The sequence below is a fragment of the Equus przewalskii genome, chromosome 15, assembly GCF_037783145.1.
Source record: "Equus przewalskii isolate Varuska chromosome 15, EquPr2, whole genome shotgun sequence".
Taxonomy (NCBI): domain Eukaryota; kingdom Metazoa; phylum Chordata; class Mammalia; order Perissodactyla; family Equidae; genus Equus; species Equus przewalskii.
The window spans coordinates 37902851-37925387 of NC_091845.1; the positions used below are offsets into that span (position 1 = coordinate 37902851).

The 22537-nt window shown below is 36.7% G+C and overlaps 1 protein-coding gene across 38 annotated transcripts in view; it reads right to left on the reverse strand.

The window, feature by feature from the left end:
- The window catches only part of DOCK3 (dedicator of cytokinesis 3), a 445464-nt gene that overhangs the window by 213633 nt on the left and 209294 nt on the right, over nt 1–22537 (reverse strand). For all 38 annotated transcript variants that reach the window (XR_011526962.1, XR_011526961.1, XR_011526959.1 and 35 more), the window contains 2 exons: nt 10773–10921; nt 736–820 (listed from right to left, as the gene is read on the reverse strand). Coding sequence is in view for 34 of the 38 variants with exons in the window: in XM_070575184.1 (XP_070431285.1) it covers nt 736–820; nt 10773–10921 (234 nt within the window). In the remaining 4 variants the exon portion in view is untranslated. The remainder of the gene's footprint in view (nt 1–735; nt 821–10772; nt 10922–22537) is intronic.

Consider the following 22537-nt stretch of genomic DNA (forward strand, 5'->3'; position numbering starts at 1 on the left):
TATTTGTATATTATTTAGGCAAATCTCCTAAGGTCCTCGACCAGGTAAAACACTTTATATCTTCTATGTTCCCTAAAAAATTACATTTTCTTAAAGAGAAACTTGTAATTCTTTCTAAAACTTGTAATTCTCACCAATATATATAGACCTAAATATATACTCCTCAAAATTAGGTTTTACTCATTCCCTTACTCTAAGCTTAACAGTCACCTGAGGTTTCCGATGTTTATTTGTTTTAGTTTAAAATTTTGTACCTTTCTTTTAATTACTTCTTCTCATTTAACCTGTAAAGTGTAATGTTGGTCATTAGTCAACTCAATACATTTTTATAAGGTTCTGTCTCTCTTAGAAATACTGGTACATTATTTCCAGGTTTAATCACTACATTAACCAATAACTGGTTATTTTCAGCTTCAACTACCTTGTCTTCTTAAGACGTGGGGAGCTACAGAATTTTAGTTACTGCTGCAGGCTGAAGAAGCTTTGTTTACCAGCAAAACCAACAGAGAAATGACCTGTAGACATTACAGTAAGCCCAGCAGTTCTACACAGTAACTACAGTTACAAAGCAAGTGTAATAGCAACTGTCAGAATAAGGAAGACCCCTTAAATACATTGGGACAAACACAAAGGAACAATTTTAGCAATATTGTTTCATAACATAATTAGGGATAATAAACAAAGAAGCAAAAATGAAGTGTACAGGAACAAGCTACCCTGTGTTACATTTCTTACCATTTTATAGAGATCTGAGACACTAATCTGGTCCGAATCCACCACTTCAAAGTCCTTTCGAGGTACCAGGTCCAGGCCCAAATGCCTAGTAAAGAGAAAGACCACACTCAGCATGCTGTGTTCTCAGACTACTCATCTCTCTTCATGTGCCTGGGAGACTATACCTGCCATGACCCTGTGGACAAAGGTTCAAACACTGCCCCAGCAGGGACATTCTTTTATCCAGTAACACCTAATTGTGCTCATCTTTAGGTAAATAAGTGAGGCTAGGGATTTTAAGGCTGTGATAGTTTCAGTCATCAAGCAGTTCCCCCTTGTGATGGTAAAAAGATTCATTCAAGATAAACAAACATATAGATATGGAGAACAGATTGACAGGTACCAGAGAGAAAGAGAGGGGAGAGTAAAGGGGCAGATGTGTATGGTGATGGATGGCAACTGGACTTTTGCTGGCAAACACGATGCAGTCTAATAGAAGTCAAAATATAATGATGTACATTTGAAATTTATATAATGTTACAAACCAAAGTGACCTGAATAAAAAAAAGGGGGGGGAAGGATTCATTCAGTATCATGTTTATAACAGATTGTTTGAATTCATTAAGGATGGGTTTTCTATAGATCATTAATAAGTCATGTTTATTTTTCTATTTCTCTCTATCTTACAAGAATGTTCAAGGTTCAGTCATGCATTACTTTCATTAGGATGAAAAAATTATTCAGGGTCCAAATACATTTGTAATCCAAAGTCAAACACATAAAAATCACCTCCTGAAGATATTAAACTCAAAGAAATGTATGTTTTGGTTGAGTTTTATCTCATTCTCAATTAATTAATACTGAATTGGGTTATAGTAAAGAACTCACCACACATTATCCAATATCTTAAGAAACTTTAGATGGAAGTTTAACCAAGAAGCACTAATGCTAAAGAAAACAGTATTTAGAAGATCTAGTATAACCTGGGCAGGAAGAAATAAGTGATGGTGATTAATGTTTGATTGGGAGGCAGTATAAGGGAGTGGAAATAACTCTGGACAGTCAGAACTCTTGGGTTTAAATATGGTACATGATTTATATTCAATAAATGTTAGCTCCTTTCTCACTCTTTATAACAACAGCTCTAAATCTGGAGTCCAGTGGAGTTAGGAGGTTGTGGACCCCTGAAACTGCTTACAGCAGTATATGTGTATGTTCACTTATGATTTTTTTCTGTGGGGGGGGTCTATAACTCTCATCAGAGTTTCAGAACTGCTCTGTGATCACCCTACTCCAAAACAAAGGTTATGAATTACTGCATCTGGCAAAAGTATTCCATAGACAATGGAAGGAGAAGTATACATTTTTTTTCTCTTCAACTAGACTATGAAGTACTTTTAGAATATGCTAGCATAACTAAATCTGTAGGCTCTTTCTGTGCATAAAACTCCCACTCACTTAAAATAAAGCCATGTGTATATCCAAAATGCAGATTTTATTTTCTTTATAATTTGCACCCTATTTATAGAAAAGATACGAAGAGGTTAAAGAAATTGCAATAAGACTGCTAAAGTAAAAATGGAAAATCAAACCTATATGAAGAAGGTATAAGCAAATATACTAATCATGTGGCTAATATGATTACTATGATTAAGAATTAAAATTTAGATGTGTTCTTTTTAGCACACAAAGAAAAGAGGAGAAACCTATTTTTTCTTTTAAAGGATAAAAACCCATGGTTTTCTATTATCTATTATTTTAACTTGCATTATCCTTTAATAAAAAAATGAGTTTTTGAAGATGAAATAATTTTTTGGTAATAAATGCTGGGAAAAAAAAATCTTACCGTTTTGCATGATGAAATCAGTAATATACTCTTGGCCTTAATTACAAGAATTTACAGTTTGATGGTAAAACTATGCCATTGAATCTGATTATTGAAGTTAATGCACTTAAATCTACAAGAGATTTTATTTTTCTTCCACTGGGATACTGTCTTCCCATGTCAAAGAAATACTCCTTTTAGTCACCTCTTATTAGCTATTCTTAATTTCTCTGAAATCATTTCAGGCCTCTGGCTTCTAACACAGCACGTAAAGGAGTAGTGTCACGGAGAGCTAAGAAAGAGCTGAATTACATCTTTTCTACCTCTCTTGTCATAAAAAGCAATTTACATTATAAAGCTAATTTTGCATATATGATCTTGAACATTTAAAATGCTTTTATATGCATGTGGAAAAACAGTAGAAAGATCACAAAAATGATATTAGTATTTGTATTAGGGAAATGGAATTACACAACTAATCATTTAAAAAATTTTCCAAGTTTTCTGTAGCCATTCTATTGAAATTTTTTTAAATACAAAAATGAAGAGACAAAATTTCATACATATTCTTTAACCACTGGTAGTCAAAAAATATATAAGATAGTCTAAATATTACAATTAAGTAACAAAAAGGACTGTGTAAATAACCCAATAAAACTAGATTTTTTTCAGTGCAACAGTTTAAGAAAAAAATCCAGATGAATCTAACTCAATAAGGCCAGGATTGAGTGTATGTGCTCTATGGCAGTGTGCCACACATAGTGATGGACCTTTCTGGAGACTGGCATCTAGCCAAACTCTCTCTCAGCACTATGACACCCTTTGCTTTTTTTGCTTGTCCATTCAACTATCTAAACATATACCCATCCACTCACACCACAGAAACTCTCTAGGACCTGTCATGTACCACCAAGGGTGCTGGATACAGGGAATACAGCAGTTTTGAGTCAAGCAAATGTTCGTATTCATCCCGCCAATTCTCCCCTGAGAGCAGAGTGTTTTCCCTCTCCTAGACATTGCTAGAGCACAGTATCTTTTAGTTTCTTGATTTCGTTATCTCAAGAAATAAGAAAATGATTAATGGGTGATCTGACAAAACTGAAGACTGAGTTCCTTCTACTAAGACTGTCTCTATGAAGGAAGAGTAGTTTTCAAAAGTTAAATTGGAGGATTGTCCTCATTGGGAGAAGGTAGAGATGCACAGTGAGAAGCAAGACAAGTTCACTACAAATTTCAACTCTGAAAAAGAGGTTCCTGGCTATTTCTTCCTATGGTTTACTCTAAGAATAGTGAACAGTAAGCGCAGGGAATGGTCAACTTAGTCTCTTTCCTATCTTCACAGCAAAGGGAGGCAGTGCAGCACAGCAGTTAGGAGCATGGGTCTAATAGGAGCATGACACCTGATGACAGATTGCCTGGTTTGTATATTGGCTCTTTCATCAAGTCACATTGTCTCAGCTACTATCATAGGCTGTTGTAAGGATTCACCCATGTAAAGCACTCAAAATACTGCCTGGCATTGTGAACTGCTACTGCTGTTATAATTATTATCATTATGTATTATGCCATTAGTCAAATATGGCTTAAAGTATAGGGATGGTGATCAAACAGCTATAGTGTCTGAAAAAAAGACTCAAACAGCTAGACACAAGCAGGAGGCATACATCTATGTACAGCTACATACAGATGTAGTACAGAGCTGAGTTTTCAAAATCGGTCTTAGTTGAACAAGCTTTACAAAAATATTTAGTCTCCTCTCACCACCTGCCATTGACCATTCATCCATCCATTCCAGTAATTCCATAAATATTTATTCCAGGCTCTTGTGTTAAACTTAGGGACAAAGCAGTGAATAAGAGACATACTCCTGGTCCTACGTTCTTTCAGGTGTACCTCTGTAAGGGCCCAGAATCTCTATATCAAATTCTTTGAATTTTACATTTCTTTTGAATATTCTATATTCTATTCTATGTTCTATTTGTATCTTTTTCTTCTAGGGTTCCTTATCTGAACCACAGAACAGAGAAAATAATTTGAAATTAATTAATTACATACAATGGATGTTTTAAGACATTAGGACTTAGTTCTCCTCCAGAATCATTGAGAAAGGCTGGATATACTAAGATTTCCTGTGGGCAGTGTCCTTTTCTAATACTTATAGTAAAGACAGCATACAGATAACTACACTAACAAAAGCATGGTATATTTTATATTTATATAATAAAAATATAATAAAATATAATTAGTAATAGCTACCCTTTACCAAACATTTACTTGGAATAGGCATTCTATGTATATCATCTCTAAGCATTAGGGAAGTAGACAGTATTAGACCCATTTCATAATTGAGGAAACTGAAGCCCAGAGAGGTTAACTAGGTGGCCTAATTAAGGGAGCAGAGTTGCGTTTGTCTCAAGCTAGATCTGTCTTACTCTGAATCTACAGTATTTCCACTACACCTGCTGCCTTTCTACCAATAACTATGAAAGTTAAGTACTAATGGCTGCAAGTGATTGTGATCAATTAAGTCATAATATTTTGAGGAATGATTCTGTGTCAATACATCAATCTAGAAGGAAGCAAACACAGATTGGTGAAAGAGTAGCCACCAGGTATAAGAACAAACCCCTTTTATTACTTAGATACATTTGCATAGTGCCTACCAAGTGCAGGTGTTGTGCTAAGTGCAGGGTATGACAGTAGGCAAAACAGATGCAGAGTGAGTGAGTGTCTGTGTGTGTGTGTAAGGTAATCATTTGAACATGATAACTTGACAGAAGGATTCTGACACACACACACTTTAAAATAGTTATCTCAGACTTCTTCAGTAGGGCAAGATACTGATTGATGGGCACAACACCCTGTATAAGAACAACTCTAAAAAGTCTTTGGAGACTTCTGCTACTTTCAGATATCCTGAAGCTGGAAAATATCACCATGCCCTTAAAGGGAAAGTAGTGAGCCATAAATTTTTCTGAGTCCTAGCTAAAAATCTACTCAGAGGAAACTTGTTGGGATGAGGGGTAGGGTGGCAGAATTTTCTGCATACTACAACCCAAACTACTGCTTGTGTTGCTTCCTCCAAGAGCAATTCCTTGGCGAGGGACATAAACTAAGCAGGAAGAAAGCGATAAGGGTTGGTTAGGATATATGAAAATCTGAGAGAGAAGGTACAAAAGAGAGGGGAAGCAGGGAAAGAATATGATGGAGGGAGATGGAAAGAACAAAAAAACTAGAATTACATATTTATTGATGATTTGTTTTAAACATTGTGACTGCACAATAAAAAGATACCAATTATTTCATTTGATATTTATAATCTATAGAAACATAATTCTAATTCAACAAAAGCTTATAAAATGTTTACATTTTATTCAACTCTGTACTTTCTACCTATAGGAGAAATACAAAAATCCTATAAATTATTCCAGAAATAAAATATTTCTTACTTAGATATTTTTCTAAGGCAAAAATCAATTAGGTTGTGTCAGTCCTAGGCTAATGCAATTTTAACTTAGCTATGCTATATTTACTATAGCGATGTGGTTAGAGACTGAGAAGAAATTTTTAACATCTTTAGAGAAGATGTTGAAAATATTAAATCAACCCATTAAAATTACATTGCTAGACAAATTATTTAAAATTCTCTTGAAGAGGATGTAATTAACTGATAACATTATTCTTTGAACAGGAGACCCGAGCAGAGATAATGGCTAGTTAATTTGAACACAACTTTGCTCATGCCCTTCTTGTATCTTAAGTTTCTAAAATTTTAGGAACATAGTAAGTGCTGATTTCTACCTGATATTATTTTAATAATTTTCACTTATGAAATGAGTGTACACATATGCAAACAGGCCAAGTTTAAGCCACATAAATTTAATCCCAGACTCTTCCAATTTTTGGCCAGATAAATAATAATTTCTAATCTCGGGAAACAAAATAAAAATTATTGTTATGTACATATGTAGAGCTCTGCATTTAATGCAAACTCTAAAAGTTTAGTTTCTATCCTTGGAAGTTCTAACTCAGTGCTAAATCAGATGGGACACACAGTATTCACTCTAAGAGAATAGAACAAAGACGAAATAACTCACGGACTAGAAATACTGGCAATAATTTATCTGGTTTTAAGACTCACACTTAAAAATAATCTGATGGGGGGGGGAGCCAGTCTCATAGAGCAGCACTTAAGTTCACATGTTCCGCTTCAGCAGCCTGGGGTTCGCCAGTTCAGGTGCAAATCTACACACTACTTGTCAAGCCATGCTGTGGCAGGTGTCCCACATATAAAGTAGAGGAAGATGGGCATGGATATTAGCTCAGGGCCAGTCTTCCTCAGCAAAAAGAGGAGGATTGGTAGTAGGTGTCAGCTCGGGGCTAATCTTCGTCAAAAAAAAAAATCAGATAGATGGTCAGGTTCTACATAAAGTATAAGTATCTGAGATCATATATAAGTATCTGAGATCAGTTCGGGGTGCAAACAGCAGCTCTACCACTCACTATGCAACGCTGGAAAAAGTACTTCTGAGCCTCAGCTTCCTCGTTAGGTAAAATGGAGCTCCTGTCTAGGAAGAGCACAATAGCATTTCATTGTAACAGTGCATATAAGTTAGAATATGCACTTGCTACAGTAATATACAGGTAGAGGTACTGAATAAACTATTAAAAGCTGTTATTAGTAACTTCTGAAATAGGTTCTGAAAAGGCAGAGCTATAATGTCTGTGTAAGAGCTTACAGAAAAGGCATAAAAGTTTAAAATGATATATAATTAATATTAATTATATCAGTCAAAATGTAAAAATACATTTAGCAAACACTGCACATTCACCACTTGCAAACATATGCTAAGCTTCAATATTTTATGGCATTTATAAAAGTGGGGTGGAACAAGAAGTGTGGAACTATCAGGGCATAAAATAGGAACAATGGATATGTTTATCAGTGTTCAGGTGTTGCATGGAACAGTCTCCTTTATGTAACCTAACGGTATGAAATGACTATTTTTTGCAGTATACCATCTCTTCTTTCAATGTAAGAAGGAAAATTTTTTAAAAAGTTAGTTCAAGTGAGAACCAGATAGAAGAGTCTTATCAGTTTTGGGGACAATATGTCTTTTTTCATTAATAATGACAGACCTACAAAGTTCTCATTTAAGGTTTTAGGTGATTATATTTTCCACCTGTGGGAAAAGGGGAACATGGAAAGAAGAGGAAAAGAGGAAGGAAAGAAGTGTAAGGGGAGGGAGAAAGGAAGGAAGAAGATACACAGAAGGGATGAGGGGAACAAGGGAGAGGGGAAGGAGAAGGAAAGTTGGGGAGGGGCATGAAACTATGTTCCTAATTTTTATTTATTAAAATGGACATATAACTGCTCCTCCCGACACACACACACACACCCGCACACACACACACTCTTGTTGAGAAAAATTTATTAATGAAGGTGGAATAGCTGTTTAATTTACTGGCAGGTATTTATAATGGTCTTTGACTTTTTCAAATATAATTTGAACTTGTTTTCAAGCTATCATCTTTATGTTTTCAGATTTGACTGCAAAATCTGATTGGTCTGTTTTCCAAGTTTTACTATAAAGAGGTATTGATATTTCTAAAATATTTCTCTTCTTTAGTTACTGGTATGTATAGCTGTAGTTAAACTGCAACCTAATGACTTATACCACTGTGTGTCTTCAGTTCAAGTATAACAATTTGTTTGGTACATAGTAAAGTTATATTTGCAATTATTACTATTATTGATTTTTTAAGTAAATGAAATGATCCCATTTTATAACATAGTACTGTTTGAAACCCAGGAGACAGCATCAGTAGTTATGCTATAAGTTAACATACTCTATTTTGCTAAGATTTTTATTGTCCCAAGATAGATATAGAGAATACTGTCTTATCTATGGTACACCTAAATCCATGTAATATTACACATGAAGTCTGTGGTGTGTGCCAAGCAACCCTATTAACAGTCAAGAGAGGGTGTAATTTAATGAAACAAACAAAGATAGGATGTTATCACTTCAAAAGGTCACAAATAGCCAATTTACTTTTCCTCTCTACTGATGAACAGTACCACTCTTGGTTGGATCCACTGCTTATTAGATTCTGTGTTTCCTCTTTCCTGATTTTCTCTTCCACTTCTACAAGAACACATTCTCAAGTCCCTTCTAAGAAAGGGGCTGTGAAAGGTAATTTCTGCATCCTTGAATACTTTAAAATGGCTTTATTTGGCCCTTACACTTGATTAGATAATTTGGTTGTTTATAAAATTCTGGCTGGCAAATTATTCCCCTACAGAATTTTGAAGATATTACTTCATTAATAGCATCCAGTGTTACTAATAAAACTTTTGAGACTGGTGTGATTCTTATTCTTTTGTAAGAAGACCTGTTTTTCTGTCTGAAAACCTTTTAGTATTTTCTCTTCATGCCTCGAATACTGAAATATCCTAACATGCCTTGCTGTGGTTTTCTCCCCCCGACCCATTCATTATATTAGGTATTTGGTGGTTTCTTTCTATCCTAAAGCTCCTGCTCTTTGGCTCTGGGAAATTCTTTTCTGTCATTTCTTTAGAATTTCCTCTTTACTGCCTTTGTTCTTTTTCTAGAAATTATAATGTCTGATATTGGACCCCCTGGATTGAACCTCTGTATTGCTCTTCTTTCCTCAACTATTTCCCATCTTTTTGTTTTATTTCCCTAGAGATAACATAAAAATTATCTTTCTGTTTTCTTCCTGAATGCTTTATTTTGGAAATCACGTTCTCCATTACTTTTTCAAAGCATTTCATTCTACATAATGGATATTAATTCTCTTTGAGGATACTCAGAGATTTTTTTTTAAAGTTCTTTAGTTCTCTCTGAGGTCAGGTTATTTCCTCTAGGGGAAGCTATTTTGTTTATACTGGTCTCTCTTGCCTGTGGAAGGATTTCTTCAAATACCTGATGATATTTGATTGTCCATTCAAGTTTAAAAGGCACTAGAAGAAGTGTGGGGAGTTTTTTGTACATGGGTGGGTGACTAGCAAGCTTCTCCTTCTAGTATGTGGAAGTGATCTGGTCATTACACTTTGAAACCCTTAAATGCCACAGTATGAAGGGCTTTGCAATAAGCTCCCAGTTCAAACTTTCCCAGTATCCCCCCAGGCAGTTGTTCTGTGTATTTGTTTATCTGAAAGAGAAACACCTGGCTGCCAGGCTTTCTGCTCATGGTGGTAGATTATTCCTTTTATATACTTAAGCAATTCCCCTTTGTTAAGTTTCAAGGCACACTCCCATCCTCCATGATTCTGGAACCTGCAGGGCAGACCAGTTGGTTAATTAGCTAAAGTTTCCTTCACATATACTGGGGCATCCTCTGTCACTAGTTATCTACTTTCCAGGTTCTAGAAATGGGTTCATCTATCTCCATCATTGCTAGGCTCCCTCCCATTTTTTAAAATTTTCTATAATTTAAACGATGTCTTGAGAAGGAGAGGAGCTAAAGACTTGTACTAAAATACACTTGAGGTATGTGTAGGGGTGTGTGTGTGTGTGTGTGTGTGTGTATCTTAAATAGGAAGCAACCTGGTCACTTCAAAGTTCAATGTACCCGATTTTAAGAGAATGACAACAGCTCCTGAAAATTATATCAATATTAAATCTAGAAAGAAATAAAATCAGAAAACTATCTACTCTAGTTTTCCATGCCAAAGTCTTAGAATTTTACTTTTATGGCAATAGCAAATAATCATACACACTGCATAACACAGGACTATTTTTGAATGACAAATTAGTTAAGAATATCCTAAAGTACAGATGTAGACAGTTTCCCATTTGTAGTATATGCTTATTCATATTCATTGTATGGCTATAAAATGTAAAGGACACCAAATTCACGTGGGAAAAAAAGGTACTAAAAGATGAAATAAAAATGTATTCTGATTACTGAGGTCTAGAATCAAGGAATTTGCGCTAGAAGAGATCTCAGAGGATAATATAGTCCAATTATTTAATTTTCCAGAAGTGAAAATAGAGGCTGAGAGAGTTTCTGTGAGTAGAAACAGTGAGTCTCCTTTGCTAAACTAAAAGAAACAGTTACTTATAATAAAAATGATCAAAGTTTAGTGGAGAATATAACAACATCTTTTAATCATTAAAGAGAACCTCTGATCAGGTACAAAATCTATGAGAAATGAGTTATCAGAAATGAAACTAAGAGATGCCCAAATGATACTCATACTTACTCATTACCCCAGTCCAGGCGTACGGTGATGTGCCGCTTAACCTCCCTCACCTGATCCTGAGTCAGGTGACCAGACAGTAGCTGCCTTCGAAGGTCAATAAGTTCATTCATCACATGGCGTAGCTTGTAGAAAAGATCTACTTTGTGTTTCTGGAAGGGCATTTTTGGTATTGGATGAAATAAAAAAGGGATACAGGAAGGGAATGAAAAAAGAGAAAGAAGTAGTTAAAATATGGAAAGTGCTCATTTCTCTGAATCTCTTAGGCAATGTAAAGAAGAGCTTATTTAAGAGTCTTAAAACAAAGCCCTTAGTTCCTAATGTCTAAAAACCTCCACACAGTGACATCTAATAAGCAATATAATTGATCTGGATCATACAAAGTATTGTTTGTTTATTTTTACTCCATCCTGGACTATTCATTTTCCAGTAAATCAAAGTTACTAAACTTAATCAGAATGGAACGTTACACAGAAGCCTAGAGCTGTTTTGCCTGACAGAAGTTACTCTGTATGTAACAACAAAGATTTCACCCATCCAGTAACATCTCTGGTTTCCCCAAGAGGGATACTCAAGTTGAGGGAAAGAGAGAAAGAATCACTTGCCCTATTTTGAAGGAACTAAGGTTTCAACACAAAGCTGCAGTCTCTGGAGTGATATTCACTTCAGGTTTCCAGGCCTTATCTAGCTTTAATTAGCTTTCTGTAAATAAATGGTGTTCCTAGTGTCACAGATTTCCACCTTTTCAGTTTAATAAAAAATGTCTCCTTTTTAAGAGTTAAGTAGAAACATCTTAAGAAGCTTAATTATGGACATCATAGAGATTTTAACCTTACAAATAAGAAATGTAAGTGCCATGACAGTAGGAGCTTGAGCAAAAATATTTACTTAAGAATATAGATTTAAAAACTAAAGCCCTATTTGCTCACAAGTGAAATCTTGATTTTGGAATTTTAGGTTTCTGTTATAGAGAAGCATATATTTATATGATAATTAAAATTCTTAGAATTATCTATAAAGAATGCTTTTAAAGGCAGATCAACCTGTACCACAGTGTTAGTAAAGTTTCTATCTGAGATTTCCCCTAAAAAAGACGCTTGCCAAAATAAGCTTGATTTAAGCGGCTATAAATAAAACTAATTATAAAGCAAATTACAAACCAGTAGAAACAGTTAGTTTTTATGTGGCAATGATCTTATGAGCAAAATGTTTAGAACACCATATTACTTAAAAACCATCTAATAGACATTAGACTTTTAAAGGTCCATCTTAAAGAAAAATTTTTAACTAGAAGATCTTAGAAATCAACCACTCTAACTACATCATTTCAAATAGCATGCTGCCCTGTCTTCACTCAATGAACATATGAAGAAAACTTAAGCACCTTGATGGTACACAACGCAGGCAGAAGGTCAGAACTCACAAATTCTTGCCACCTCAAAAAGCAACAAGCCTAAGCAAATTGTATCATCTGGAAAATTGAGATCTTGAGGATAAGCAATAAAGGCAATGTAGTGTTTGCTTCCAGTACATGCATTTCTTTTTGATAAAACAGGGCCACCTGTCTAGGTTATAGAAAGTCAGAATTATTTTTTTCCCATCAAACCATATACAATAATCCACTGCATACATACACAAACATTGATTCACTCACTCAATTAACAAATGCTTCTGGAGCACCTGCTGAGTGCTTTCACTTCGTTGTGATCAAAAATCCCTACCTCTTATGGTGCTTTTATTCTGGAGAGCAGAGACAGACCACAGGCAAATATACAATGGCAGCAATAAGTTCTACGAAGGAAAATTAAAGCAGAGTAGGGACAGTGGGTGGCTAAGGGTGGACTGGCTGGAGAGTGGAAGAAGGTTATCACTTCCAGTAGGGTGGCCAGGGAAAAGTTTCTTTGGGAGCTGAACTTTAAATAGAAACCTGAATGAAATAAGGCGTAGCCATTTTGGAAAACTGGGGAAGTTTTAGAGGCATATGAAACAGCAAGAGCAAATGCCCTGATGTGGAAGTGAACTCAGCATTTTCATTGAGAACAGAGAGGTCAGTACACCTGAAGCAAAGTGAACAAGGAAGATGCAGTCAGAGAGGCAACAGGGATCAGATTAGGCAGGGCCTTTGTAAGCCATGTTAAGAGGTTTGGTTTATATTCCAAGCAAGATGGGAAGCCACTGGTGATTTGGAGCAGAAGAGTGGTGTAATATGACTAAAGTCTTGAAAGTATCACTCTGAAGCTCTGTTGAGGATAAACCAGAAAAAGACAAAGAGAAAAGTGGGAATTCCAGTCAGGAGGCTATTTATTACAACAACCCATAGGATGATGGCTGACTGGATGAAGGTAAGAATGGTGACGGTAAAAATGTGGGGGCTTGGAGTTTTAACAAGTTTTGAATGTAGACCTGTCAGGATCTGCTGATAGATGTAGAATATGAATGTAGTAAATGATCACTCTTTTTCCTGGCCTGGAGAGCATGTCTGAAAGAGGGAAACAAGGTTCAATTTGCACATGTTAAGTTTGACATTGAGTTAGAGGTCACAAAAGTGAGAGTATCTAGCAGAGGAAAGTAAGGAGTAACCAGTGAGGTGAGAGGAAAAACAGGAGAATATTGGAAACAGGGTTTTAAGGAGGACTTTGTCAAATGCACTGAGAGGTTAAATAAAATATAGACTGAGAATTGGGCACTGGCTCTGGTACTGTAGTGGCCATCAATGACCTCTACAAAGGTAGTTTTGATAGAATGGTTGGAGTGAGTTCAAGAGCAATGGGAGAAGAGGGAATGGAGACGGAGCACAGAAAACCCTTCTGGAGAATTTTCAGCATTTCCAGCAGAGAAATGTTGCAGCAGAATGGAGTTGTGTGATGAAGGGGAAGTTTTTAAAGATGAGACAAAATTTCAGGCTGTTTGTATGCTAAAGGGAATGATCTAGAAGAGAGGGAGAATTTGATGCTGCAGGTGTTAAATCTTTGAGTAGCCAAAAAGAGATGGGTCCTGGGCAAGAGGGGAGGTTTTGCTTAGGCTGGATACTCTACCTATTGTCACAGAGAGGAAAAGCATAGAATACGGGTAATAACACAAGTAGTTGAGAGGTTTGGTGATAGGAGAACTAAATTTTTTCTCTGGCTGCTTTATTCTCAAAGAAATAAAAAGCAAGGTCATAGCTCAGAGTGAGTGGGGTGGGAGGGGGTGTTAGAGGTTTGAGACTAGAGGAGAATATGTAAAACAGTTTCACAGAGAGTGGTAACGCAAATTGGTAGGGGAAAGTTGATTCAACTGCCAGATGGTTTTGAGATTTGTGAACACTAATTAAAAGTGCAGTTGTTAAGCAAAATAATCCACACAGAGAAAGACAAACTGCATGATTTCACTCATATGTGGAAGATAAAAAATACATGGATAAATAGAACAGATTAATAGTTACCAGAGGGGAAGGGGGTTGGAGGTTGGGCAAAAGGGACAAAGGGGCACAAATGTATGGTAATGGATAAAAATTAAGACTAATGGGGTTGAGCACAATGAAGTGTATTCAGAAATTGATAAATAATAATGTATACTCGAAATTACACAATGTTATAAACCATTATGATCTCAATAAAATTATTTGAAAAAATTAAAATAAAGTACAGTTGTTTCTTTTTAAGCAAAGTATACTGAAGTATGTCTGATATACTGAAATTGATACTGAAATATCATGTTTATATGTATGTGTGTATATATATATTTATGTGTATGTGTATATATGCACACACACACACACAATATCTATGCAACACACATATATACAATATCAATGCAAGAATATACTAATATAATCTTTTAAGGCACTATATAGTTATTTTTTTAATCAAGAGTTTCTAAAGGATTATATTTTCCAAAGATGACTATAATATCTCCACCCCAAGAGATCTTCTGCAAAAATGTGACCTTTACACTCCTCCAATATGAGGTAGAGTCTATTTCTTCACACCCTTGCATCTGGGCAGGTCATGAGACTGCTCTGACTGACAGAACACAACAGCAGTGAGCTAGGCTAGTTCTAGGCACAGCCCTTAACTAGCCTGGCAGCTTCTGCTTCCTGCCTCTTGGAATACATACTCTTGGGAGGTTCCCTCTCAGAATCCAGCTGCCACGCTGTGAAAAGTCCAAGCTACATGGAGAGGCCACAAGGAGACACTCCAGTAAGCAGTCCCAGCTGAGTGAGTGAGCCAGCCATTTTAGATGCCATGCCTAGTCTAGTCGAGCCTTCAGAGGACTACAGCTCCTACCAACATCTGACTGCAACGGAATGAGAAACCCTATGTAAAAACTGTCCAACTAAGCTCATTCTATCAAGAGAAGAATGAAATATAATAAATAGTTGTCTTAAGCCACTAAGCTTTGGGGTAGTCTGTTATGTAGATAACTGGAACAATTGTACAGTATTTTTTTACAATAGACTATGTTACTATTTCTAATTATATAAAGCTGGGAATGCTATCCCTGCACTACAATGAAATGGATCATAAAATCAGAAAGCAGCACTATTATGACAACCAATTTGCTGCTAATTTATTTGTCCAGGCCAACCTAACAAGCTCTTTGACCAGAAGCCCTAGCACTAAAGGCTCCACCAGCACTGCTCTGACACCACGCTGCACTCTTGGGTTTATTAGCAGGAGAGTTCTCTTCTCTAATAGTAACACATACTATTCAAGGTGAGCAATCTGGGTGACTGGCCAAAGAGCACACAATTTACCTAGGATCACTTGATGCCACATGACAGCTGAATATCCCACTTAGGCTGAACAATCCTTGTCTACTAAAAGGTCTGCTCTGAGGGGATTAAAATAACAGTATAATTAGGTTGGGCACTAACGTTCAGCTTTCCTGCATCCCTAGTTCCTGTCACTGATAAAATAAAAACAGGAAAAAAAAAAAAAGGAGATCTCATCAAGATGGTGGTGTAGGCAGATTCTGAATTAACCTCCTCCCACGAACACAACCAGGTTACAACAATGTTTGGAACTATTACCCTGGAGAGAAAACTGAAAACTGGATAAAAAGAACCCTCACAACAAGGGACAGTCTTGACTGAAGCGGAAGAAGGAGAAATTGCTTCTGGAGACAAAAAAAGCCACCTTCATGAGCCACAGAGATTCATAGGCAGCCAGGTGGGAGCCACCCTAAGGTATGTAGCCCTCCTTGGAGGAATGGGGACTTTAGTGGGGGTACATTACCACTATAAGCATGCTTCAGACTCAGCACAACTGAGATGAGTGTCCTGCTCTCTGGCTTCGCTGGCTATTAACCACAATGGGGAATACCCCTAGAAAAGCTATCAGAGAAAGCCGAAAAAACCCAGTTCTTAAAAGGCTCATTCACTAATTCACCCATCTCAGAGAGCAACCTAAAATCACCAGAAAGAAGGCTGAACAGTCCTTTGGTGAAGAGAAACTCACCTGGTAGGCAGTGGGTGCATCTCAGTGAGAGGTGAGACCTCTCCAGAGACTGAGACATTGGTGGCATCCATTGTTGTGACCTAGTACAGGTGCGCTGACACAGACACTGGAAGACGACATTGAAGCTCTTCCCCTGGCCCATTAGCCCAGGGGTCTGCCACACTCACTAGAGCACAGATTTAATCCAGTTCAGCCAGGGTAGGCAGCCTGCCCTAGGGACCAGCCCCATCCAACAGTAAGCCCTGAGGCTACTTGTCGGCCTGTATAGACTGGGTGCCTTGATCCTCTAGAGGCAGGTGAATGTGTCTGCCTCTGTGTGGCAGGGCCTGTATGAGGACCAGGTGAACTGTGAGGGGCACTGGTGGAGAGGCGGCAGCCTCTGAGGAAACTGGATACACTCAAGGGGGTTGGGAAGTGTGCACAGGCCAGGATTGTGTTGAGAGTGTCTGTGTACCTGTCGCAAGTAAGGCTTATCAGTGGCAGAAGACCTGAGCTTCACAAACAGCTACAAAGAGGGTTAGCCCCACCTATCAAAGCCTGAAACAATTGGGTGCTCCTGTGCCTAGGGTCAGGCCCACTCAGCTGTAATCCTAAGAGTGCTGACAACAGCCTTGCAGGCTGAAGCCTACAGCAACTGCAAACCCCTGAGCCTGGCAATCAGTTACACTAGGCACCTACCCAATTAACAGGAAAACTGCAACAGAAGTGTGCTATTAGACCTTGCAGCCAACAGTGCTGGGGTGCCCCAAACCTGATTTACAAACAGCCGGCCAGGGAGGGAAAGACTAGACTGCCTAGGTACCTGCAGTAAGAGCAACCCTGCCACAGGACAGGGACACAAGTAGCCCAAACAAGGGTCACTCCAGGATCATTTGGACTGGTGATGAGAGGGAGGCTTACTGCTGGGCCTCAGAAAGCTTCTCTTACATAAGGCCACTTCTCACAGATCAGGAGATGTAGCTGACTCATCTAATATATAGATATAAGCACAGAGAAAGAAGCATGATGAGGAGACAAAGGAATACATTCCAGGCAAGAGAACAGTACAAAACCTCAGAGAAAGAAGTAAATGAAACAGAAATAAGCAACCTACCTGACAAAGAGTTCTAACAAAAACTTATAAGAATGCTCACTGATATTGGGAGAAAGCTGGATGAACACAGTGAGAACACCAACAAAGAATTGTAAAATATAAAAAAGCACCAATCAGAAATGCAGAATACAATACAGGAAATGAAAAATGCACTAGAGGGACTCAATAGCAGAGTAGACAATACAGAAGAACAGATCAGCAAGCTGGACAAAAGACTAGAGGAAATCACCCAAGCTGAACAGATAAAAGAAAAAAGAGTTAAAAAGAATGAGAAGAGTCTAAGGGAACTCTGGGACAATATCAAGTGCACTAACATTCATATTATAGGTGTCCCAGAAGGAGAAGAGACAGACAAAAGGGGCAGAGAATCTATTTGAAGAAATAATAGCTGAAAACTTTCCTAACGTAAGGAAGAAAACAGACATCCAAGTACAGGAAGCACAGAGAGCACCAAATAAGATACGCACAAAGAAGTCCACACGAAGACACATTATAATTAAAATGTCCAAAACTGAAGATAAAGAGACAATCCTAAAAACGGCAAGAGAAAGGCAACAAGCGACATACAAAGGAAAGCCTGTAAGGCTTTCAGTGGACTTCTCAGCTGAAACCCTACAGGCGAGAAGGGAGTGTCACGACATATTTAAAGTGCTGAAAGGAAAAAAACCTAGAGCCAAGAATACTCTATCCATCAAGGTTATCATTCAGAATGGAAGGAGAGATAAAGAGCTTCCCAGACAAGCAAAAATTAAATGAGTTTATCACCAAGAAACCAGTTCTACCAAAAATATAGAAGGGACTTATTTAAGTGGGAAAGAGAAGACCACAAATAGGGATAATAAAATTATTTTTTTTAAACTTGGCAATAAAATCAGTGGTAAAGGCAAAAATATAGTAAAGGTACCAAATCAACCACCTATGAAAATAATATGAAGGTTAAAAGACAAAAGTACTAAAATTATTCATTTCAATGATAAGAGTGAAGTGGATAGAAACACACAAAACAAGAGATTAGATACGATTTGAAAAACATAAAATGTGGGAGGAGGGGAGTAAAAGAGTAGAGCTTTTAGACGTCAAGCTAAAGAGACTATCCCACTCAATACAGATTGCTATATAGGTAGGATATTATATAGGAACCTCATGATAATCACAAACAGAAACCTATAATAAGGAAACAAGTAAGAGGAAAGAAATCAAACATATTACTAAAGAAAGCCATCAAACCACAAGGGAAGAGAGCAAGAGAAGAAGAAGGGAACAGAGAAGAACTAGTAAAATACCCAGAAAAAAAAAAGCAAAAAAAGGCATTAAATACATTTTTATCAATAGCTACTTTAAATGTCAATGGACAAAATGCTCCAATTAAAAGGCACAGGGTGGCCAATGGGACAAAAAAACAAGACCCATATATATGGATAAAAAAATAAGACCCATATATATGCTGCATAAAGAGACACACTTCAGACCTAAAGATACTCACAAACGCAAGTGAAAGGATGGAAAAAGATACTCCATGTAAATGGCAAAGAAAAGGAAGCAGGGGTAGCAATACTTCCATCAGACAAAATAGACTTTAAAACAAAAACTGTAACAAGAGACCAAGAAGGGCACTACATAATGATAATGGGAACAATCCAACAAGATGATATGACACTTGTAAATATGTATGTACCCAACATAGGAGCACCTAGATATGTAAAGCAATTACCAACAGACATACAATGAGAAATAGACAGTAACACAATAATAGTAGAGGATTTTAACACTCCACTTACACCAATGGATAGATCATCCAAACAAAACATCAATAAGTAAACATTAGCCATAAATGACAAATTTGACCAGATGGACTTAGTACATATATATACAACATTCCATACAAAAAACCACAGAATACACATTCTTCTCAAATGCACATGGAACATTCTCCAGGATTGATCACATCTTAGGCCACAAAACAAGTCCCAATAAATTTAAGAAGACTGAAATAGTACCATGCATCTTTTCTGACGACAAAAGTAGGAAACTAGAAGTTAACCACAGGAAGAAAAGTCACAAAAATGTGGAGATTAAACAAAATGCTACTGAACAACGCTTGGGTTAATGAAGAAACCAAAGGAGAAATTAAAAAATACCTGGAGACAAATGAAAATGAAAATACAACATGCCAAAATCTATGGGATACAGTAAAAGCGGTTCTAAGAGAGAAGGTTATAGCAATTCAGGCCTACCTCAACAAAAAAGAAAAATCCTAAATAAACAATCTAACAGTACACCTAAAGGTACTGTAAAAACAACAACAAACAAAACCCCAAATCAGCAGAAGGAAGGAAATAATAAAAATCAGAGCAGAAATAAATGAAATAGAGACTAAAAAAAAATAGAAAAAATTAATGAAATCAAGAAGTAGTTCTTTGAAAAGATAAACAAAATTGAGAAATCTTAGCTAGACTCACCAAGAAAAAAAAGAGAGAAGGCTCAAATAAACAAAATCAGAAATCAAAGAGGAGAAATTACAACGGACACCTCAGAAACACAAAAGATTTTTTTTTTTTTTTTTTTTTTTTAAAGATTTTATTTTTTTCTTTTTCCTTCCCAAAGCCCCCCGGTACATAGTTGTATATTCTTTGTTGTGGGTCCTTCTTGTTGTGGCATGTGGGATGCTGCCTCGCCGTGGTCTGATGAGCAGTGCCATGTCCGCTCCCAGGATTCGAACCAACGAAACACTGGGCCGCCTGCAGCGGAGCGCGCAAACTTAACCACTCGGCCACGGGGCCAGCCCCAGAAACACAAAAGATTTTAAGAGAATACTATGAAAAGCTATACGCCAACAAATCTGATAATCGAGAAGAAATAGATAAACTCTTAGAATCATACAACCTTCCAAAACTGGACCAAGAAGAAGAAGCAAATTTGAATAGACCAATCACCAGTAAGGAGATCAAAACAGTAATCAATACACCACGATGTTATACACCACATTAACAAAGTGAGGAATAAAAAAAAAACCATGATCATCTCAATAGATGCAGAGGAAGCATTTGAGAAGATCCAAAAGCCATTTATGATAAAAACTCAACAAAATGGGGATAGAAGGAAATTACCTCAACATAATAAACGCCATATATGACAAACCCACAGCCAATATCATACTTAATGGGGAAATGTCCATACTACCCAAAGCAATCTACAGATTCAATGCAATCCCAATCAGAATCCTAATGACATTCTTCACGGAAATAGAACAAAGAATCCTAAAATTCATATGGGGCAACCAAAGACCCTGAACTGCTAAAGCAATACTGAGAAAAAGGAACAAAACTGGAGACATCACAATCCTTGACTTCAAAATGTACTACAAAAGCCAAAATGATCAAAACAGCATGGTACTGGTACAAAAACAGGCACACAGATCAATAGAACAGAATTGAAAGCCGCGAAATAAAACTACATATCTACAGACAGCCAAAAATTACATGATCATCTCAACAGATGCAGAGAAAGCATTTGACAAGATACAGCATCCATTCATGATAAAAACTGTAAATAAAATGGGTATAGAAGGAAAATACCTCAACATAATAAAGGTCATATATGACAAACCCACAGCTAATATCATCCTCAATGGAGAAAAACTGAAATCTCTCTCTCTAAGAACAGGAACCAGACAAGGATGCCCACTGTCACCACTCATTTAACATAGTATTGGAAGTCCTAACCAGAGCAATCACGCAAGAAAAAGAAATAAAAGGGATCCACATTGGAAAAGAAGAAGTGAAACTGTCACTCTTTGCAGATGACATGATTTTATATATAGAAAACCTTAAAGAATCCACTAAAATCTTTTAGAAATAATAAATGAATACAGTCAAGTCGCAGGATACAAAATCAACCTACAAAAATTGGTTGCATTTCTATACACTAACAATGAAGTAGCAGAAAGAGAAATTAAGAATACAATTTCATTTACAATCACAACAAAAAGAATAAAATACCTAGGAATAAACTTAACCAAAGATGTGAAAGACCTGTACACCAAAAACCATCAAACATTGAAAGAAACTGAAGATGACACAAAGAAATGGAAAGATATTCCATGCTCTTGGATTGGAAAAACTAACATAGTTAAAGTGTCCCATACTTCCTAAAGCAATCTCTAGATTTAATGGAATCCCAATCAAAGTTCCAACAACATTTTCACAGAAGTAGAACGAAGAATCCTAAAATTTATATGGAACAAAAAAAGACCCCAACTAGCCAAAGGATTCATGAGAAAAAAGAACAAAGCTAGAGGTATCACACTCCCTGATTTCAAAATATACTCTAAAGCTTTAGTAACCAGAACAGCATGGTATTGGCACAAAAACAGACACACAGATCAATGGAAAAGAATCAAGAGCCCAGAAATAAGCCACACATTTCTGAACTAATTTTCGACAAGGGAGCCAAGAGCATACAACGGAGAAAGGAGAGTCTCTTCAATAAATGGTGTTGGGAAAACTGGACAGCCATATGTAAAAGAATGAAAGTAGACCATTATCTTACACCATGCACAAAAATCAACCCAAAATGAATTAAAGACTTGAATGTAAGACATGAAACCATGAAACTTCTAAAAGAAAACACAGGCAGTATGCTCCTTGAAATCAGTCTTAGCAGCGTATTTTCAAGTACCATGTCTGACCAGGCAAGGGAACCAAAAGAAAAAATGAACAAATGGGACTACATCAAACTAAAAACCTTCTGCACAGCAAAGGAAACCATCAACAAAACGAAAAGACAACCCAACAATTGGGGGAAGATATTTGCAAACCACATATCAGATAAGAAACCTGTAGCCCATCTTAGCAACCCACTCATTCTCTCCAAAAGCTCTATAGCCTGTATTTGTCAAGAACAGTCACAGAGCATTTGCAAAGTATACTAAAGAGTCAGCAGAAACCAAAAATTTAGAATAATTAAACTACTTCACAACCGCACGTCAAGTAGAATTTGCCTCATCATTGTGAAAGAATCCCTGGAACTCTGTAGACATATTTTGAGTTTTAATACTCCTGATTTAAAAATTATTTTTACTAAACTGCTTGTAACCCAATGTGGAAAGAAAAGTTGTGTTGTACTGATGCCTCTGAGTTAGTAAATGAGTATCTATCATAAAGTACGCTACCTTTATTTTAAAACTACATATGCATAAAGACTGGTTAATATATGCTAATATAAGATTATGAAAA